This window comes from Cyclopterus lumpus, chromosome 11 (assembly GCF_009769545.1).
Source record: "Cyclopterus lumpus isolate fCycLum1 chromosome 11, fCycLum1.pri, whole genome shotgun sequence".
In the NCBI taxonomy this organism is placed as follows: Eukaryota; Metazoa; Chordata; class Actinopteri; order Perciformes; family Cyclopteridae; genus Cyclopterus; species Cyclopterus lumpus.
This window is the reverse complement of record NC_046976.1, coordinates 13,125,806-13,144,244: the sequence shown is the minus strand read 5'-3', so window position 1 is coordinate 13,144,244 and position 18,439 is coordinate 13,125,806. Positions and strand designations below refer to the sequence as shown.

Below are 18,439 nucleotides of genomic sequence, written 5' to 3'. Positions count from 1 at the left end.
TTGTATATACTGCGTGCACGTAGAATGTGTATATGCCTGTTTTCGCTATATTTACTCCTCTATACATCCCAGGATTAACAGACATTACGTTTAGTTTCGGATGATGCAACCTACCTCGTCAACGTGCTTCTTTTGCTACAAACAGGAAACACCTTATGCGTAAATCGGAAGTCTTAGCCGCGTACTGTAAAATGCTCTTTTGCCTTTTCTATTTAGAAAGGGGAAAATGGAGGATACAAATTTCACACGTGTTTGTTAATGCCAACAATAAACGCATGCATATTTATTTAAACGGCATTACATTTTAGTATAAAGTTATTAGTTTTTCTCGGTGTCAAATTAGTAGGCTATTGTAATCTAACAGGGGCAAATACTGTGCTATATTTAGGTTAATTGGCCACGGTTTTAATGTGAAGTATAAGTAACGTGAACAAATAAATAACCTCTGGGAATGTCTCAAATCTGTAAATAAAAATATTATTGAATAAAATAGCTTTTACTTGTCTATTTGTTTTTTTATGTAATATTTGCAAATTTAATAGTATAATAGTATAACCACAACAATAACCACCGTTCTATTATCACGAGGCGGCTGACTTAATAACAATCCGCTCCCAGACACCAGTAAGTGTTGACTGTGGCCAAATTAGGTTGCATGTAAGGAAACATGTTGCCCTTATGTTATGAGTGTTAGGTAAACACTTACGTTGGGGAATGTGAACTATGAGGATGCGAGATGGGGCAGGCGGCAGATGAAGGGAAATTACTGTTGAACTCTGCATTCCCTCTGTCCTCGGTAAGATGGCGCCTGACGGTGACCTGCCCCCTTCCTTCTCTGTCTCTGCCCCTCCCCTTTCTCCCCATCTCTCCCTCCAGCGCTGGGTCATAAATCCGTTGTTGTTTATGACAATTTACAACATAGCAATACAACTTTACGACCCGGCTCCCATTCCTATTGGCTGCGGCTAGTCACGTGACAGGGAGCCGTGAACATGAACTTTTTTATATAAAATTTCCAATAGCGGAATAGAGCTTACTCTCATCTAACGGTCTCGGGCTTCCACGCGGCTGTTTTCATCGGCGACTTTCCACATTTTGACACCTTTTTGTAGAGTTTTCTCTCGGTCAGACAGGCTCGACGGGAAGGAGCTTTCCTCGGAACATGACTGGATCGTTTGTGTTCCCTGCTGTCGGGTTCCTGACACGTTTAGGCGAGATGAGTGGAAGGAGCCCCGGTGCGTCACTGACCCCCGGGAGCCCCGGTTTCCGTACTGGGACTCAACTGTATACTTTCATCCGTCGATGCCCGTCTGCACCTGCCAACTCCCTCTCCTCCCCCGTTTACAAGCAGACACCTTCACAAGGTAAGAAGACACATGCAACGTGTCTCTCTGTTTGCTCTTCGACCAATGTGCAATGACAGACAACTTAAGCAAATATTAATAATCAGTGCTTCTTTTCAATATTGACCCTCGCTGATTTTCTGTTAAAATATCCAGTGGTTTAAATCCCGTTGAAGTGGTTTACTGTTACAGTTTATTTCATTATGAACGGCAGGTGCTACTTCTGGAAGAGAGAGATCACTAGTGTTGCTTTAAGATTCCAGTTGGGTCATGCATGCTCTCGAGACATTGTTTGTTTGTTGTTGGATTTGAATGGGAATGAGCTTTCTGCTGCACAATTTATTGGGTGGATGCTGGCCAAAAGATGTGCTCTTTACCGCCCTCCTGTGGGGAAACTGGGGGTACTGTGGTTGCAGTTCGGCCTGTTTTTGCTTCGAATGTCTAGTGGTGCAGGCTGCACAGGCAAGTCGACCTCTATTTCTACCTGCTTGTCCATGCACACTGCTTTAAATATATTATTATTACGCGTGCAAGCATTCCCTGGCGCACATGAACAGAACCATGCATTATTGTACCGTTTGAATGACATTTAATTAACACAGAATGTATCTGTTAATAGACTTTGGAAAAGGAAATTATTTCTAAAATGTCGCTGTTTGCACATCAGCATTGTTCACAGTGATCCGTAACGTGCACGAGCCCGATACACTGTAACGAGAGACTGCTTCATGCAATCAAGTGTCAGTCTATCAAGCAACCAAGTTCTGAAGATTTAAATGCAAAACATGAAATATTTTTGCTTGCAAAAATACATTCACTTTTGCACGATTGATATATCATAACATATATGAAGCAGTATATCTGATGTCGTTAGCCGCATCAGATATAATGTCCATTTTATCTGCGTATGATGATATTTGTATTGTTCCGATTTATCATAGCAAAAATATTTCTATTGTTGAATCCCGTTGAGTCCATATGTGTTGACAGTCGGGAAATATGTTTTTTTCTGTTGCAATTAGGTTAATAATTGTTCATCGTACTCCTTCAGATGTCTACTGTTAGTTTTAGTCGTGCTCCAAATGCGCGTAAAGATGTTTAGGCAACAAAATAATCATACAAGTATAGTATTGTATTTGTATACTTTTCGATTCACGAGTGCTGGTGAGTGAAGGTGCCTGCAGAGTGCACTGCCCTCCTATTTCCTGCAGTAGTGGTCCGTCCCCTCGCTGCAGCCCGACATTGTTTGACACCAGTGTCGAACTCACTCTTTTCATCTCCTTTCTTTTGGTCCTTATTTAGTTCCTGGGTGTGTCCCTGACTTGGCTCAGTGAAATCATTTTCGTGGGAACTTTGTTGCCATTGGCCAGCCATAAATCAGCTGTTGTAGCATGACTGTTGAGCCAACACACGCGCGCACACACACACATACACTCTATAGTTCTTCTCTTAGTGGGTCCACTGGATGTGGGAGCCCGGTATTCACGTCGTGCCTTCTGGGGGTCTGTCAACGCACAGGGCGCACATACCTGGAACAGAATTAAGAATCTCTATCTCACTGTTTTTGTCAGTAACACATGATTGGGCTTGTGCTGGGTTAAGAGGCTGCTCACGGTAAATAGCATTAGAGGGGAAGCAAAGGACAAGCCACTGCCTCCGAGAGACGAGGGTACCATAAAAATTCCTCAAGGAGAAAACCAAACGGAGAGCCCGGGACGAGGCGCCATGCCTCTATTTAGGCTTCGTGTCTGTGTCCGGCTCTGTGCGGGTCTCCTGTGTTTGTAGTCCTGCTCAGATTTAACAAAGACAATAATAGGTGCAACATAGGTCACAGCAAGAGCTTCAGTGAGCTGGAGAAAGCTTAAGCTTGTATTCATTTATTTGGTATTGTTTTACCGAAAACTGAAAAGGTGAATGTATTTTTTAATCAATCATCTTTATTTTATAATCTACTGATTAGACAATTGGTTAAAAAAGATACTTCAATAATACATATAAATAGTCTTACGTCTATATTTTCATTTGTTTGTAAGTGTAAGTGAATGAACTGAAATTCAATAACCGCTATTCGTAATGTTAAATGCAAATAGTTTACAGTACAAATACAAAATACGAATTATCATCTGAATATATATATTTTTTTTACATGTTATACTTTAAATACGTTGGCTTCATTTAATACATTACTCGTTTCGAATAATTCCCCTTTAAATTAATTTCCAAATGCCATTTCCTTTGTTTCTTTACTTTGCAGAGTGACTGTATAATATACGCTAGCTCATTTTTAGAAAATATGTTTTATGTTGTTCTCGATCTTGTGTTGATCACAAACGTGCAAATACTTCAAATATAATTTGATAAGATGTTGACTGTTTACAAGTCAATATGATATTCGCCTTTTAAAGGCGGCGTAATAAAGTCGCGTTACATGTAACATTACATTATTACATTACATGCTCATAATAAGACCAAAAGGCGTATTGTTCGGAAATCGTTAACAAACCTAAAATAAACAGTAACGTGGTTTCACATGTGTTCATATATATCATATTCAAAGTTGTGTATTCTTTAATGTGGCATAAAACACATAAAGGACTGTCCTCGAATGGCAGTCTCTGTGTTAATATTCAACCATGTGATATTTGCTTTTATCTTTTATCTTTCCCCAGAACATTTATTCATTAGTCTTGTTTGTTTTATGATTATATGAAAAAGTGTGAAAAAAACGCAGCCCTGTTTTGAATTGGCTTTTATTCTATTAACTGCACACACTATTTGCACTCATCGCCCATCATAACATGCATAGCACATTCTGATCGAATTATTATTATTATTTCTGTACACTATCTTCGCAGAGATTGCACTCTCAGCGTGTCACTTGTTGTATTGTTTAGGAGCCCGTTGGTTTTTGCCGCAATGGTCGTTAACCTCTGAATGACCCCATGTGGAGCCCACGCCTCACAAACCGCCGCAGACAGGCAGTGACGCAGTTGAGCCAGAGGATGGCGCACCACGACAATCCAAAACACACACGCGGTGGCTTAGAGTTTGCACGAGCCACGAGCGCTTGAAGGCGCGCCCCCTTCACATCCCACCCAGTATTTCCTCCGTGCACGAGTCTACCTCTGGAGGTCACCAAGCAGGATTTACGACTGGTCAACAAAAGCACGTGATACTCTGCCGTACCCCATATTTGGGTGCCTACGTAAGAGAGAATCAAGTCCATGTCCCACTCATTTCCATAATTCATCATAAATTGTGCAAGGGTGCTATAGGACGCGCTAAACCATAAGAGCCACAAATCAAGCACACGGGTTTTTGCTATTTTACTTCTAAAACAATAAAAACAACAACAAATACCTACAACGAGCAAACGGTGGAATTGTCAACAAATGAGCTCCTATTTTGTGAACTCATTCTGCGGTCGCTATCCCAATGGCGCGGACTTCCAGTTACATAATTATGGAGACCATGATACGGCAAACGAGCAATACAGAGACTCAACCGCCGTGCATTCCAGCCGGTATGGCTATGGCTACAACGGGATGGACCTAACAGTCGGACGGACCGGTACCGGACACTTTGTGGGCAACGAGCGGACACAGGGCTACTCCCCGAGTCACTCGGCGGAGACTACACCCTCGGTGGAGCCGGTCAGGTACGCGCAGTCCTCCAACAGCACGGGGACATCGTCTCTTTCGCCACCTCCCGAGCCACTACCGTGCTCCTCGGTCGCCACCTCGTCCCCGGTCACCGAAACTCAATCTCAACACCGAGCTGTGAAAAACTCTCTCACGACCCCGTGCTCGAACTCCAACGGAGGCACGCTGCTGCTCAGCCGGGACTGTGTGTCCAAAGCTTTGCCCCTCGAGGAAGAGAAGCCTGCGGGAAGCGCACCAACAACTCCTCAAAATGTCACCGACTCAACACAGCCTCAGATATATCCGTGGATGAGAAAACTACATATAAATCATGGTAAACTATTTGCATTTTTAATGATCTTGTATTAACTTTAAATACTCGCTGCTGCATGTGTTCTTATTTGGTAAAGGTGTGATCACGTTTCGATCTTATTCAGACGTTTTGAGTAGAACCAAAACAGGCAAAAATCTGACCATTTTGACACACAATGTATTTACTTTCCATAAAGCGCCATATGCGCTTCTCACCTGTTTAGTGTATTTCTGCTTTTCAGTAATATCCATATAGACAAAGTACGGATACTTTTATAATACCAAATATATGGTTACAGTTAGTTCAAATATATTTTAGATTTGTTATAAGCTATTTTTAAGGTTAAATAGCACCCATGTTACATCCTTGTTACTGTGTATTGCTTTACGCAAGGTGCAGTTGAAAAGGTGTGTATCTTACATCGCTACTGGTTGTATTTAATCATTTGGGGATCTATTAAGCGTAAACGTAGTCAACGTTTAAGCCATTCCTGCACAAAAAAAGTCATATTTTAAATAAAACATTAAAAAAAATACAACGAGAAATGTGTTTAAAAGAAGTTTCTGTACGATTATGTTTTAACATCCAATCGTCTCATATGCCTCCCAACTATAGATTTGTCAGGACCAGAGGGGAAGAGAGCCAGGACTGCATACACCCGCTACCAGACCCTGGAGCTGGAGAAGGAGTTCCACTTCAACCGGTACCTGACCCGCAGGCGAAGGATCGAGATCGCCCATGTCCTCTGCCTCTCGGAGAGACAGATCAAAATATGGTTTCAGAACCGCAGGATGAAGTGGAAGAAGGACAACAAGCTGAAGAGCATGAACATGGCGGCTGCAGGCGGGGGAGGCTACAGGCCTTGATATTCCCTCCTCTACCCCTGATAGCGAGCTCTATGAAAATAAAACAAAGATTGTCATATCAACTTACTCCTCCTCCTATTTCAAAAAGGCGCAGAGACTTGTGAACGGGCTTTGTGGGGAACAGGGGACACCCCACTTAAAGTCCACTGTATGTTCAACAACCGTCCCATTATATTCCTTAATATTATTTACGTTTTATTTCCACCATGGTAATGCTTATGTGATTAAAAAAAATGCAGTATGTACAGTTATGTCTAGATTTAGTAGAAAAAAGAAACGAAATAAATGTTTGTTTAAATTATTTCTTGTTCAGACGGAAAAAAATTCAAAACGTCAAAGCTTGAAATGCTACCTATACCGCAAATAAATCCAGTAAAAGTTGTGTGATGCACTCGGAACAATACCAGCCCAATAAATAGAGGCTTGAGGTTGAGCTGCCTTTGTGTTTTGCCTTCGTTTTCTATGTATGTACTGTATATGTATGTATGTATGTATTTATTTGTTTGATGTATTGTAACAACTTGTCAGATAACTTGCTTCCAAAAGTAGAGTCAGCAGAGTATGTATACGCCTTGTGTGGTTGTTGTTGTGAACACATGAATGGACAGAGGTGCCGATTCAGTCTTGTATGTACAGTAGCCGCGCCTCGCATCTTTGTTTTCTGTCTTTTATTTTGCTGCTGTTTGACTTGTTCACCAACATCTTAGTCAAAATGTGTTCTGTCTTTGTTTTGAGCTATTTTCACGTGCAGGGTCTCCACAGTAAACCCCATTGCCTATTTGTATAACTCCATCGTGACGATAGCTTTTTGTAAATGTTTTTCAAAGACTGGAAGTCAAGAATATACTATAATAGTAATAATGATGGTGATGACGATGATGATGATGATGATGATGATGATAATGGCCATTATAATAAACTTTCTACTGGAACGGCAACATTACAATGAGTGGACGTTTTTGTAAAACTGTGTCGTGGAAGAGAAAAAGGTCAGAAATTTCAGTTTGGTTCAAAATATCTAAGTCACCTGTATGAGCTGTGCGAAATTGTCAAAGTTTCCTCAAGTACAATCCTTGAATTCAACAGGTCCTTGAATGAAAGCTACATGTTTTACTCACCTTGTGGAGCGGGGAGCTTAGGGGTCCTTGGCCACTAACCGGCTCCAGTGGCGTCCCCTTGCGCACAGACTCCTGGGCTATTCCCTAAGAAACAGCTCGAGTTTTCCCAGCTTTAAACTTTATTAGGGCCGATTCTGGCTCTCTGACATTTGGGTGCCTAATGAATGGGGGGTTTTGTCTATGAATTAGATCGTAAAAATCATCCGGAGCGCGGCCAGATAGGCTCACTGGCCATAAACGGTCACGTGGTAGCCATTAAAGTAAGTTTTATGGTTTTGGGGAGTTGACAGTATATTGCACATAACATATAATCGCACTGACGGCGAGGCTTCGTCTGACTCTCTCTTTGCAGGCTGTAAGTGTTACTTGACCGGTGCAGACCGTCACTATTGCTCAGTCTGCCTCAGTATGGACCGGACGCTTTCCAGGATGAGGACCGCGGCTCTGGGTAAGTTTCTGCAGACTATCCGGTAGCCCGAGAACAGCCAGCCTGTGTTAAACAGCCTTATTATTGTATTTGCTCCCTCTATCTGTCCCTATTAGTCCATTACGCTAATTTGTCAGTTGTGCATGTGCTGAATACTGGTCTCGGCAGATGTTGCGCAGGGTTGGGTCCGGCTCATGGCTATTTAATTGCTTCCTTCCCCGTGTAACTTGTTTCCCTCCATCTGTGGTGTAACTCATAATCCATTTTTACATGTTGGATAATTATCCCTGTGTCCATTTCCACCCCACACACTTCTAGTTGTTGTCGTTTTATTACATTGGAGAATTCACAGACCGTGAACCAGAAAGTTTCCAAAGGATGTGTGGAGATTTCCTTGATAACGTTAACTACTAATGCAGGCCTACAGATTTACAACGAGCTGCGTGTGATTGGATTCTGTATGTGCTGATGACTTTTGGAAGTTATCTTTCCATCCCTGGAAAAAAAAGAAAGTTGCAGTTGTTGTTTTGCTGAGCGCCGCGCTCCACTTGTTGGCCCCGTGTGCTTTAGGACAAGCTGTAAACCGTGTCGAGTAAACACAACATGGAAACAAACAGCAGCGGGGAGACGTTTGAAGAGGAATTCCGTTTTGTGTCAGCCACGTCGTTTTGTGTTCGGGGTTGAAAAGTTCAGATGACCTCTTAAAAGTCACTCTTGCTTTGTGGTGACCTCTTGTCCGACCAGTGCCAGGGCGAAACCAGCCACCAGCGGATCCTCATTCAAATAACATGGACTTATAATAGGATATATGTGGATATAGATATAGATACATGTCAATATCGTGTCAAAGGCTTTTTGTTGGCCTTTTTGATTTTTATGTCTCGGCCTATTTTTTAACTAAAGAAGCCCTTTTACCGATTGAAATCTCCAGGCCAAATGTGATTTTCTTTTTCAAAAATATATAACTATTTGAGTTTTGTGAGTTTTTAGCAGCAACAAACTTGCAAATGACCACCCAGCTTTCTTAAATGTGTTACCTGGGTGGATTTGCAAAAGGTAAATTGTCTGTCCGCCATCACAATGTGAACACCAATTTATATTTTTGGTGCAGAGGCCTTCTGTATAGACTCTGTAATCGTTGTTTCTGAACCTTTGTTCAAATAAACACATTTATTTATCTTTTTAGATAACTTAATCAATTTCCACCTATGCTGGAGTGGATTTTAACACCTGGTCAACTTTTGATAATCATTTCTGGACAGATGAGGGGGAATTTCGCCAACATTCATTTAAATGTTCACTTTTCGTCATCAAACACCAATCAAAGGTTGTGTCATTTGTCCAATTAGCAGAATAATCCAAACTGCTAATATCCCTCGGTTTATTGACGAACAAATTATATTATTTCTAACGAAATACGGAATTTATCCAGTTTGATTTTAGACACCGAAAAAAAAACATGACATAGTGTGCGGCGATTTGGAAATTAAAACCCTGGCCAATATTTCAAAAGGAGACATTTCGACAGGGCCCCATGTGCTGCATAGTGGCAGGCAGAGTGAGAGAGACGCTGTAGGTTCATCTGGAGGTCAGCCACAGCACCAAGATAAATCTGCATCCTCTCAGAGCCACCAGCAGAGCTCGCTTTAGGCCAAGTTCACTGTCACCCTGCTGTATATAGAGAGGGGAAACTACTCACACATCCACAGTACCACGCGCACACTCGCATTCACGTTAATGACACGTTTGCTTGGCGTTGCCTATAAGCATAATGCCTATAAATTAATTTACCGAGGGACACGCAGCCTGTGGTGACGTCCTGTACTGGAGGAGAAGACTGTGTAGAGTGAGAGGGGGAGTCTAACTTTAAGTGTTGCCTCCAACAAAGACTTTTGGCTGCTTTGCTTGCTCTATAACGCTAATGAATGATTTGCATATTTTACGGCCCTATTAGTCTTGAGTGGAAGGAAGCCTATTGGATTTATCTTTTCTTTCCCTCGTAGGAAACATCATACTGCTACAATCACATTTTAGGTCTTGTGCTGGCATCTTCACTAATTACGAAATGTGTGAAAATGATCCTCGTGATGGCAAGAGATATACACATTGTTCAAATTAATTTTTCGTTTCAAGAGGGGCAGATATCTCAGTGGGTCGGGACAGATGAGAGGGAGATAGCTGCAGAAGAGGAGGAAAAATTGGGGTCAAAAGTTTAGGAGCTGAACAAGTCTCCGTCATCTGTTCACTCGGAGCTTGATGCCATCCTTATAATAGCGATCTTGACTCTCCACACAAAAGACAGAATAGCTTTGAATTACATATGTTGCAGGGTGCACTCCAGGTGAACCCTGCAAGCGCGGTGACCTCGCGTTTGGGACCGGGGGAGGGGACCCCCCACCCGTCCCCAGCAACAAGATTGAGTGGCTGGCGTTTTATTAGGGCGGTTGATTGGTGAATTTCCTTTGAATAAATTGCATTTGATATGTTTAGGGACGAGGGCAAAATTTGCATTTTGAGGATTGATACTCTCGACCCGGTCACAGGGTAATGGGAAGGCCCACAGCCCCCAAATTGAGCCCCCAGTCCCCTTAAAAAACATTTAGCCCCTCTCTTCCCGATCTGCTGAATAGAGAAGCCTTTTTAGAAAACTGAAATGGCACAGATGTTTTTTTTAATCATAGAAAGAAAGTAAAAAAAAAAAATTAGAAATATACAATTGTCATATTTATTTTATTTTCACTGGGCCTATTTAATCTTAAAAAATATATGCAGATATTTCTTAGATCAACTAAAAGATGTAACATGTGTTTGTGTGAGAGCTCAATGAAACGTAAAAGTAAAAACAATATGGTTGATAACTAACCCAAATTGACGCAAAAAAACACGATTACCTATATTGATATTATGCTTAAAAAGCCTTACAATGGGTCACATAACTTATTATATGCAACCAGTAACGCAATGGAATGGATCATACGAGTTTGTTAAAAAATAAACATAGAAAAACCTGCAATTTGATGAAAAAGACCAATACAATCTGATTATATTGATACTGTAGGGTTCGTCAATGTGTTTATTGTCACGTTAAAATTGTATTAAATGAAAAATAAAATCCTTCCTTTAAGAAACTTTAATACAATCCTATTTCATTTGTAGTAATTTAACACATAGGCACGTCCACTGCGCGGCCCAATGTATGCTGTGCTCTCTGTAAAGTGTTTAAATGTATAAACAAAGTTCAACGAAATAAAGAAAAGGTCATTTGCTCATTCACAACTTCGTTTATTGAATTCAAAAGAAAAAGCTTGTCACTGAAGAATGGAATTGTCCCCATACGCTGCAAGAGAGTTCACCTGAAAGTCAATGCGCTCAATGGGAGATTACTCCACTCCGGTTTGTTCAATAACTTTCAATAAAAAAGCATCGTTTTATATATTTTAATTAAAACATTGGGAGTCTTATCTTTAACTTACCTTAAAGTGCACATTCCAACTTCTTTAACATTTGTAATATGTCTACTTTACTTCAGCCGGTCGCTTTACTCTTTGAAACATTAGTATTGTCGCCCTTCTCTGAACTATTCTGTCTCAATAGGTTTAATTATAGCAGCTCTTAAATAGAAGAATAAAGAAGATAACCATACATTTTATAAAGGAAAGTCTCTTTAACGAGCAAAGGCTTGAACGTCACTATATGTTTCTGTCTCATCAAAGTTTGCAGCTGCATTAACACTAAAGGGAAAGCCACAGTTATTGTGAAAGCCCGTTCTGTTGCCAATGCGTGGTGTGAAGTGGACAGCATCACACGTGACATACTGTATAAAAGAAACATATTTTCTTATAATTGTGTTTATATGAAAATATTTCCATAAAGGCATGGGAGGTGTTTTCTGGCCCGTATCCTATATGCACATCTTGAATGCAGAGAGTATTTTTTATCGCGCCGTCAGGGCTCGGTATAGACAGAGACCTTGTGAGAGCCGTCTGCAATCGGTCACTATCGTTACCACTTCTATGATAATCTAAATTTACAGTAAACTGTCAGTTTGATGTATATTGGCTAAATAGACCTTCACCTCACAGTATATGCTCTGAAAGGGAACACCGTGATTTGGCTGTTACTATTTAGACCAATATCTTAACACAAAGCTTATTGAAGAGCAAAATATATCTTTAAATTTAGTGGACAATTACTAAGATAGTGGCAGCTATTTTAAAATTAGCTTCAATTTGCTTCCTTTTACTCCGATGGTCAATTGGATGATTACTGTCCTATTATATTTTGTGCATGCCACATTGTTCGAGAGATTTTCAGATGCTTTATTGCATTGGAATATACTCAGACCTGGACGATAACGGAGACATTACCAGCACCGTTATCTAAAAGGTTTCTTTGGTGACACTGATCGGACTCTTGAATCATGATATGTTTCAATCACGGGTGAAACAAAGAAGAAGAAAAAAAGAGTCCATATAGCAACAAGTAGAATGACCTGTAAAAGCAGAGTAAGTGGATAATGGCCATGCTGATCTGGCCCATATTTATACAGCACCCATATGTAATAGAATGGCAGCAGAATGTAAATTTAGATATGAAGTGAAGTCGTCTTATGCTGACATTATGTTGACATATTGCCTCTCAGGTGGTCTCTTGGCCATATGGATACAGTAGATATATGGTGAGAAGTACATCAGCTGCCATCTACAATGAGTTAGGTGCAAGAAAGCCTGTTAGATTGTAACAGCTCTGCCTTACAGCAACAGTGTACCATTTTGAAGAGGAAAAATGGAGGCCTGCCTCTGGTTGCTGTGTGTGTGTTAAATTGTCTACATCAAAAAACTAGAGTTTTAGTGATGGAGATCTGCAGTGTGAATAAAAAAACATAATATTATCTGCCCATCTGCAGCATATATACAGTTGCAAGATCCCCTAATCCACATATTCTAACACATAGTTTTCCGTGGGGTTTTCTAAATAGTTTGAAGTCTTTTGCACATAAAAAAAATATATTTTGGGAACCGTCCTGGGTGCTGACCCACGATAAGTGCTCCCCCATCTCCCCAGGGCTGAACAGAGCCTGCACAACTGAAGTCCAAGTCCGGGGTGAACCCCAGGTCACTGCGTCTAACAGATATGAAAATGTCGCCTCTTTGGAAAAAAAGGGCACGCCTTGTTGTTTAACAAAGAGTGTCAATGGGAAAGATTAATCTGAAACAAAATGGAAACGGTGTCACTTTGGGGTCAGGCAGAAGTTATCTCTGTTTAGAGGAGCGAATAGAATAGGGGGGGACCAGCGGGGAAAAAAAGGAGAGAAAAGAAAGCTTTCAATATTTCCGAAGTTTGGCCTCATGTTTCTCCATGCAGAGGCCTTGTTGACGTGGACAGTGTGGATCCGCTTTGTGAAGAGCTGCTGCATCTTCAAGGGACATTTATACAGTGCATGGGCCACCTCGGACATGGGGAGGAAACAGGACCTGGACCTGATGGGAGATGGCGAGGAGCACGGTCAGATACTTGTGTATATGTTTTTCTTTCGAAACATGCTGTTTCAAAATTATTGATCATTTTCAATCTATTTAAATATAAGTTGGTGTCCCTACAATTACTACATGTTCTGCTAATGTTATTATTGCTGTTATAATTTAACCCTGGAATTGTTGCCCCCCTTTAAACTTGTAGTGGCCTCTCTCTTCAAAACATATTTTAGTTAATACAATGTTATTACCTTAGCCTTGGTTGTTTACAGTAAAGTGGTGCTGCAGAACGCGCAGGACAGTCGTATTTAAGATATTGCATATTTGTTTTTAAATGTTGGGACATTGTTCGTGGAAAAGATTTTAATATATTTCCAAATTGTATTGGAGAAGAGATTATCTGTGCTGGAGAGAGCAATTCTAGCATGCACTGTGGTGGACTATGTTGGCTAAACATGCCACGCGTTGTTTGCTATGTGGTCATAAAGAATACGTCTATACTGTAATTGTGTGTCCGGTGTTTGGATGTCCTTTCAATGTCATGTTAACGCAGCAGAACTGATACGTGATGGCCGTGCAATCAGAGCCAGATAACTTTCATGTGGTACGAAGAGAAAGCAAAAATTGCTTGGAATTATTGCTTTGTCCTGGCAAATTGCATAAAAATAACCGTTTTTGCAATATCGTGAATTGAAGAAAAAAGGAGTCTTGTGCATTTATGGTGGTATGCAACGTGAGAGATGAGAGTTTTTAAGTGTGTCATAAGCGGGTGTCACCCGGTTCCACTAATGCACAAGTCATATTATGCTTTATATGCATTATTGTATGTCCGCAGAGCAGCAGCTCATCGGTGCTTGCAGGAAGCTTGTGCGCCGTTATATTGTTCTAATATTTGAATAAGCTCGTATACAACATTACAGTGTATGCTGTCGTGTTGGCGTGTTTTTGTTTCCCTGTTTCTCTTTTCTATGACTTGCGTTTTAAACTCAAACAACCGATATTCACGATACTGGCTATTAGACATTCTCCTTTGTTTGTGTAAACCTGTATTTTGTCATGGCTTGGATTTCATATCCACTTTCTGATTCAGAGGACGTGGATTTTTATCACATGCAGGAAAGCCTCACCCCGCATAAGTTTGGCCCCATGCAGTAAACAAGTTAGTTGATTGGTTTTGCTTTATATACTGTGATTTAATAAGAAAAACATCAACGTAAGCCAGTCCGAGCAGTGTTGGTGGTACCAATGGCATGCTTTCCATTGGTTCCTGTTTACATGATGCCCACAGGATGCGCGGTGATTGGTGGCGCTTCCCACGTGACCAGACAACTTTGTACATTTGACAGGGAGTAGGAGGGTTTTGTGGAGATCAGAAAAACGACAGCGCGATAAAAATTAGTATTGTTGCACTTCACAAATTAATGACCATGAGTTCCTACTTGATAAACTCCAACTATATCGAGCCTTCCTTTCCTCCATGCGACGAATACCAGCAGAGCGGATACATCCCCAACCCTGGTGATTACTACGAGCGGTCCAAAGACACGGGCTTCCCCCATCACGACGAGCAATCCTATCCGAGGTCAAACTATACAGAAACGGGATACGATTACGGCAACGTTCCCGCCGCCGGACTCGATGATTTCGCCGAAGGACATCATGCACAGCCGCAACCGGTTCTACCGAGCCACGGTCCTCGCCTCGCCGCGGCCCCAGACGGTGGCGCAGTGGCCAATGCCAGCAAAGACTGCAGCCTCGCTAGTGAGATATATCCCGGTGCAGCGAAAGGCAAGGAGCCGGTGGTCTATCCGTGGATGAAAAAGGTCCACGTTAACAACGGTGAGTTATCGTCACGGTTAAATAGCAGAACCACTGAGAAACAACCACTGGAACACACGCGAGCCCATTGAAGCAGCACTAGTAGCAGCCCTTACAACAGCAATTTACGACTATCGAGCAGCAGGGTCGGTAATTAAGGACCCTCGTAAATTTTATTGCCTGTGTTCGTCTGTCGGGGCCATGTGCTTTTGTTGCTTTTTAACCCAAACTACCTCCACCACTGGAGCCGAGCCAAACTGTAATATCCAACCCCGCTGTTGGTTAATCATTTCTAAGCTTGATATGTCCCTGGATGCGAGTGCTTGTACACTCGGCATCTCCACATTAACGTCATGCACGTAAACTGAAACAAGTCAGAGAGTAAAACAAACAGACTGGCTGGGATTTTACACCAGACACAGAAATGTTATAGAATTTTTTCAACCATTTAATGTGTCCATGGAGAAACCTTATACACGCTATATCAGCCTGCATGTAACACCTGCTTGCATGCCTCTGTATGGCTTTTCCCCCCTCCAGTCAATCCCAATTACTCTGGAGGAGTGCCCAAGAGGTCCCGCACTGCCTACACCCGCCAGCAGGCTCTGGAGCTGGAGAAAGAGTTCCATTTCAACCGGTACCTGACCCGGCGCAGGCGGGTGGAGATTGCGCACACCATGTGTCTGTCAGAGCGCCAGGTCAAGATCTGGTTTCAGAACCGGAGGATGAAGTGGAAGAAAGAGCACAAGCTTCCCAATACCAAGATCCGCTCTTCCAGCTCGGCCTCGTCCTCAGCCTCGGGGGCCCAGCAGCAGCAGCAGCAGCAGCAGCAGCAGATCAAAACAGGCCAGCCGCTTGTCCCCACGCCGTGCACGGCAGGTCTATAGTGCCTGAATGAACCCCATCCAACAAAAAACCCAATCCAGACTGAGATGGCAAATATCACAAGTGGAATTTGATGGACCTATTCTCAGTATTTTACACATGGTGTTATCTCTTTCACCTTGCCTCTGCCATTGGGCCCCTGTCACGTCCTTTGTACCCTTTCTCCTCTCCGGTCGTCCTCGCCCTCTTCATATAAGCTTGAAATTCACCTTTAATTGCCACGATGGTAACAGAAGTGTTTATATATTTGTTTATTATTATGAAAGAAGGATAACGCACATTCAAACGTATGACTTGGATGAAAATGTATAATTACAGTTAAAATGGAGTGAGTTGAAAGTCAATTTGAACTCATTTTTCTACGTTCTCTTTAAGTATTGTTTTTCTGTTTTTTATTATTTCTCATGGAAAGCTCTAATATACTTGAAAGATATTTAGCGAGACTCTAGATGGCTGTTTAGAGGTATGGCATCAGTCAGAGTAAGTGTAGTTTGTGTGTTTGAGTCGGTTGGTTTACTGTTGAATGTCGTCCATGGTGACTTTCACATTTAATGTACATAGGCAAATCATAATGAAGGCACAATAAGAGAAGCATTTCGTCAAGTAGAAATATGTTTGTTGGTATTGTATGGTCTAGGTTTATTTGTGCTATAGTCAGTCCCATGTTGTGCTGTGTTCTAAACTGTGAATATTTGTATGTGTTGTCTCAGTAGTGACCTTTGTGATGTAGGCTAGTGTAGGCTCAGTCTGTCCTTGTGAAATAAATGTGTACTTCACTTATAAGGTTTTGGATATTGTGTATTTGCAAACACTGATTAGATTTTAGCGAAATATATATTTTTGAAGACGCACGTAATAACATGCCAAATGCATGTATTTACCTCCTCATTTAAAAATTGATTCCTTATTTGGGGGTTGCATTTTCACATTAATTCGAACCTTTTACTTTCATGCCGTTTGCTTTCATTACCGTACACGGACGTGGAATTGGAAAAAGAAATGTGATTCATAAAGCCTTTGAATCGGTTATCCAGTGTGTGTAGATATGCGTATAATTATGATAGTGTGCGTAAAATTGCACGGAGCATTGGACAATTTACTGCGCCACACATTAATAATACTTTAACTTTATAGACTTTGTCTGATTATATTTGGTTTATTTTGTTATTTGCAGAGATGATTCACTTGTTAATCAGTGCGCAAAGCTGCGCAGAAAGGGTAACAGATCCAACGTTTAATATCTGTAACCTATATAGTAAATTAACTATGTCTTACAAAACGTATTCCCATCTGCAAAACATTACGTAAAACATATACTCTATTAGGTCTTTTAATCTTCAACTGACAGGGATTCTAATCCAAAATGTGCCATAACGTGGAACGGATTTTCATGGATTAACAGGAGATCCGGTTGGCGTTCAGGAGGCAGATATCAGGTGGAGAGTCGCAGGCTTTTCTTCAAACCAACCCCCAGATTGTTAAATGTATCCTGCCTCACATATTGTTTTCTCGTGCCATTATAAGGAGATCTCGGCTAACCTCAGTGCACCAGAGTGTGAGTGTTGGTCACTACCTGATACATCCAAACAATAGAGAGTTCAACCCGGGGACACGGCCGGCTCTGGCCAATCACCAGCTCAGAGCACTTCTCCTGACCCCTGACCTTTCAACACACACAATGTTCAGACCATACATCAGTGCTAAGACCTCCACGGGCTTCTTCTTCTCATTTACGATTTACCCATAGACAGCGCGGAAACAAAAACGGTGTTTAGGTGTGAAAGTGAGCCATGAATTTTCCCAAATGTTTTCATAAAGACAGATCTTCTGCAATATATCACAGAAACACCGCTGTCGGGTCGTTCAGAGAGGGTAGATATTCACTTAAACATGCTGGTATTGTGCAAACTGTTCAATATGTTTAGCCACTTACGGTTTCTGCTCAAAATATATGTCAATAATTGCACACTGTTTGGCCATGCATTTAATAGTACATTAGATAACACTGACACTCACCAAAATTCCCACAGAAGCCACAAAGTGACAAATTTATATAGTCCGAATTCACACAAACACGGTTTTATAGTTATTGGTAGTTTGTGATGCATCTTTCACTCAAAATGTGTGTCTGCCTAAGAAAAATAATCCTGCAGAAATGTAAAAACCGTATCTGCACATATAGCCAGACCTCATAGCTCTTGCTGCAGACACGAACCCTATGCAGAAGATGGCGTTGAGGCTGATTGGCACTGATTTTGCGCAGACTCCAAGAAGTCCAACTAGTTCAATGACAAGATTTCAAGTCATTTGATTCGCGAATAGAGGTCACTTGCAATGTACTGAAATTTTAATTCGCTCTTTCACGTGACCTGTTGAATAATGAATGCCCCGGGGTCAGAAATAGATGTGAAAATCTGCTTTATTGTCATTTGAAGTGATCCTCTGCAGGGTGCAAGTCAGATCTCTTCTCATCTGACAGTCACAGAAAACTGTCCGCTGGACTCAGACCGTCATGACCTGTGAGTAGATTTGGCTGTTTTTTTCCTTGTGGTTA

General features: G+C 41.5%; 2 protein-coding genes across 2 annotated transcripts; both read left to right on the top strand.

Moving 5' to 3' along the window:
• Positions 1-975: 975 nt before the first annotated feature.
• hoxa4a (homeobox A4a) lies at positions 976-16,665 on the top strand. The gene is made up of 4 exons (XM_034545327.1): positions 976-1,364; positions 7,634-7,729; positions 13,073-15,021; positions 15,541-16,665. The coding sequence occupies exons 3-4, from the start codon at positions 14,604-14,606 to the stop codon at positions 15,885-15,887; spliced, it is 765 nt and encodes a 254-aa protein (XP_034401218.1). The 5' UTR covers positions 976-1,364; positions 7,634-7,729; positions 13,073-14,603; the 3' UTR covers positions 15,888-16,665.
• hoxa5a (homeobox A5a) lies at positions 4,534-7,099 on the top strand. Its single transcript, XM_034545326.1, has 2 exons — positions 4,534-5,318; positions 5,913-7,099. The coding sequence occupies exons 1-2, from the start codon at positions 4,736-4,738 to the stop codon at positions 6,161-6,163; spliced, it is 834 nt and encodes a 277-aa protein (XP_034401217.1). The 5' UTR covers positions 4,534-4,735; the 3' UTR covers positions 6,164-7,099.
• Positions 16,666-18,439: the final 1,774 nt, after the last annotated feature.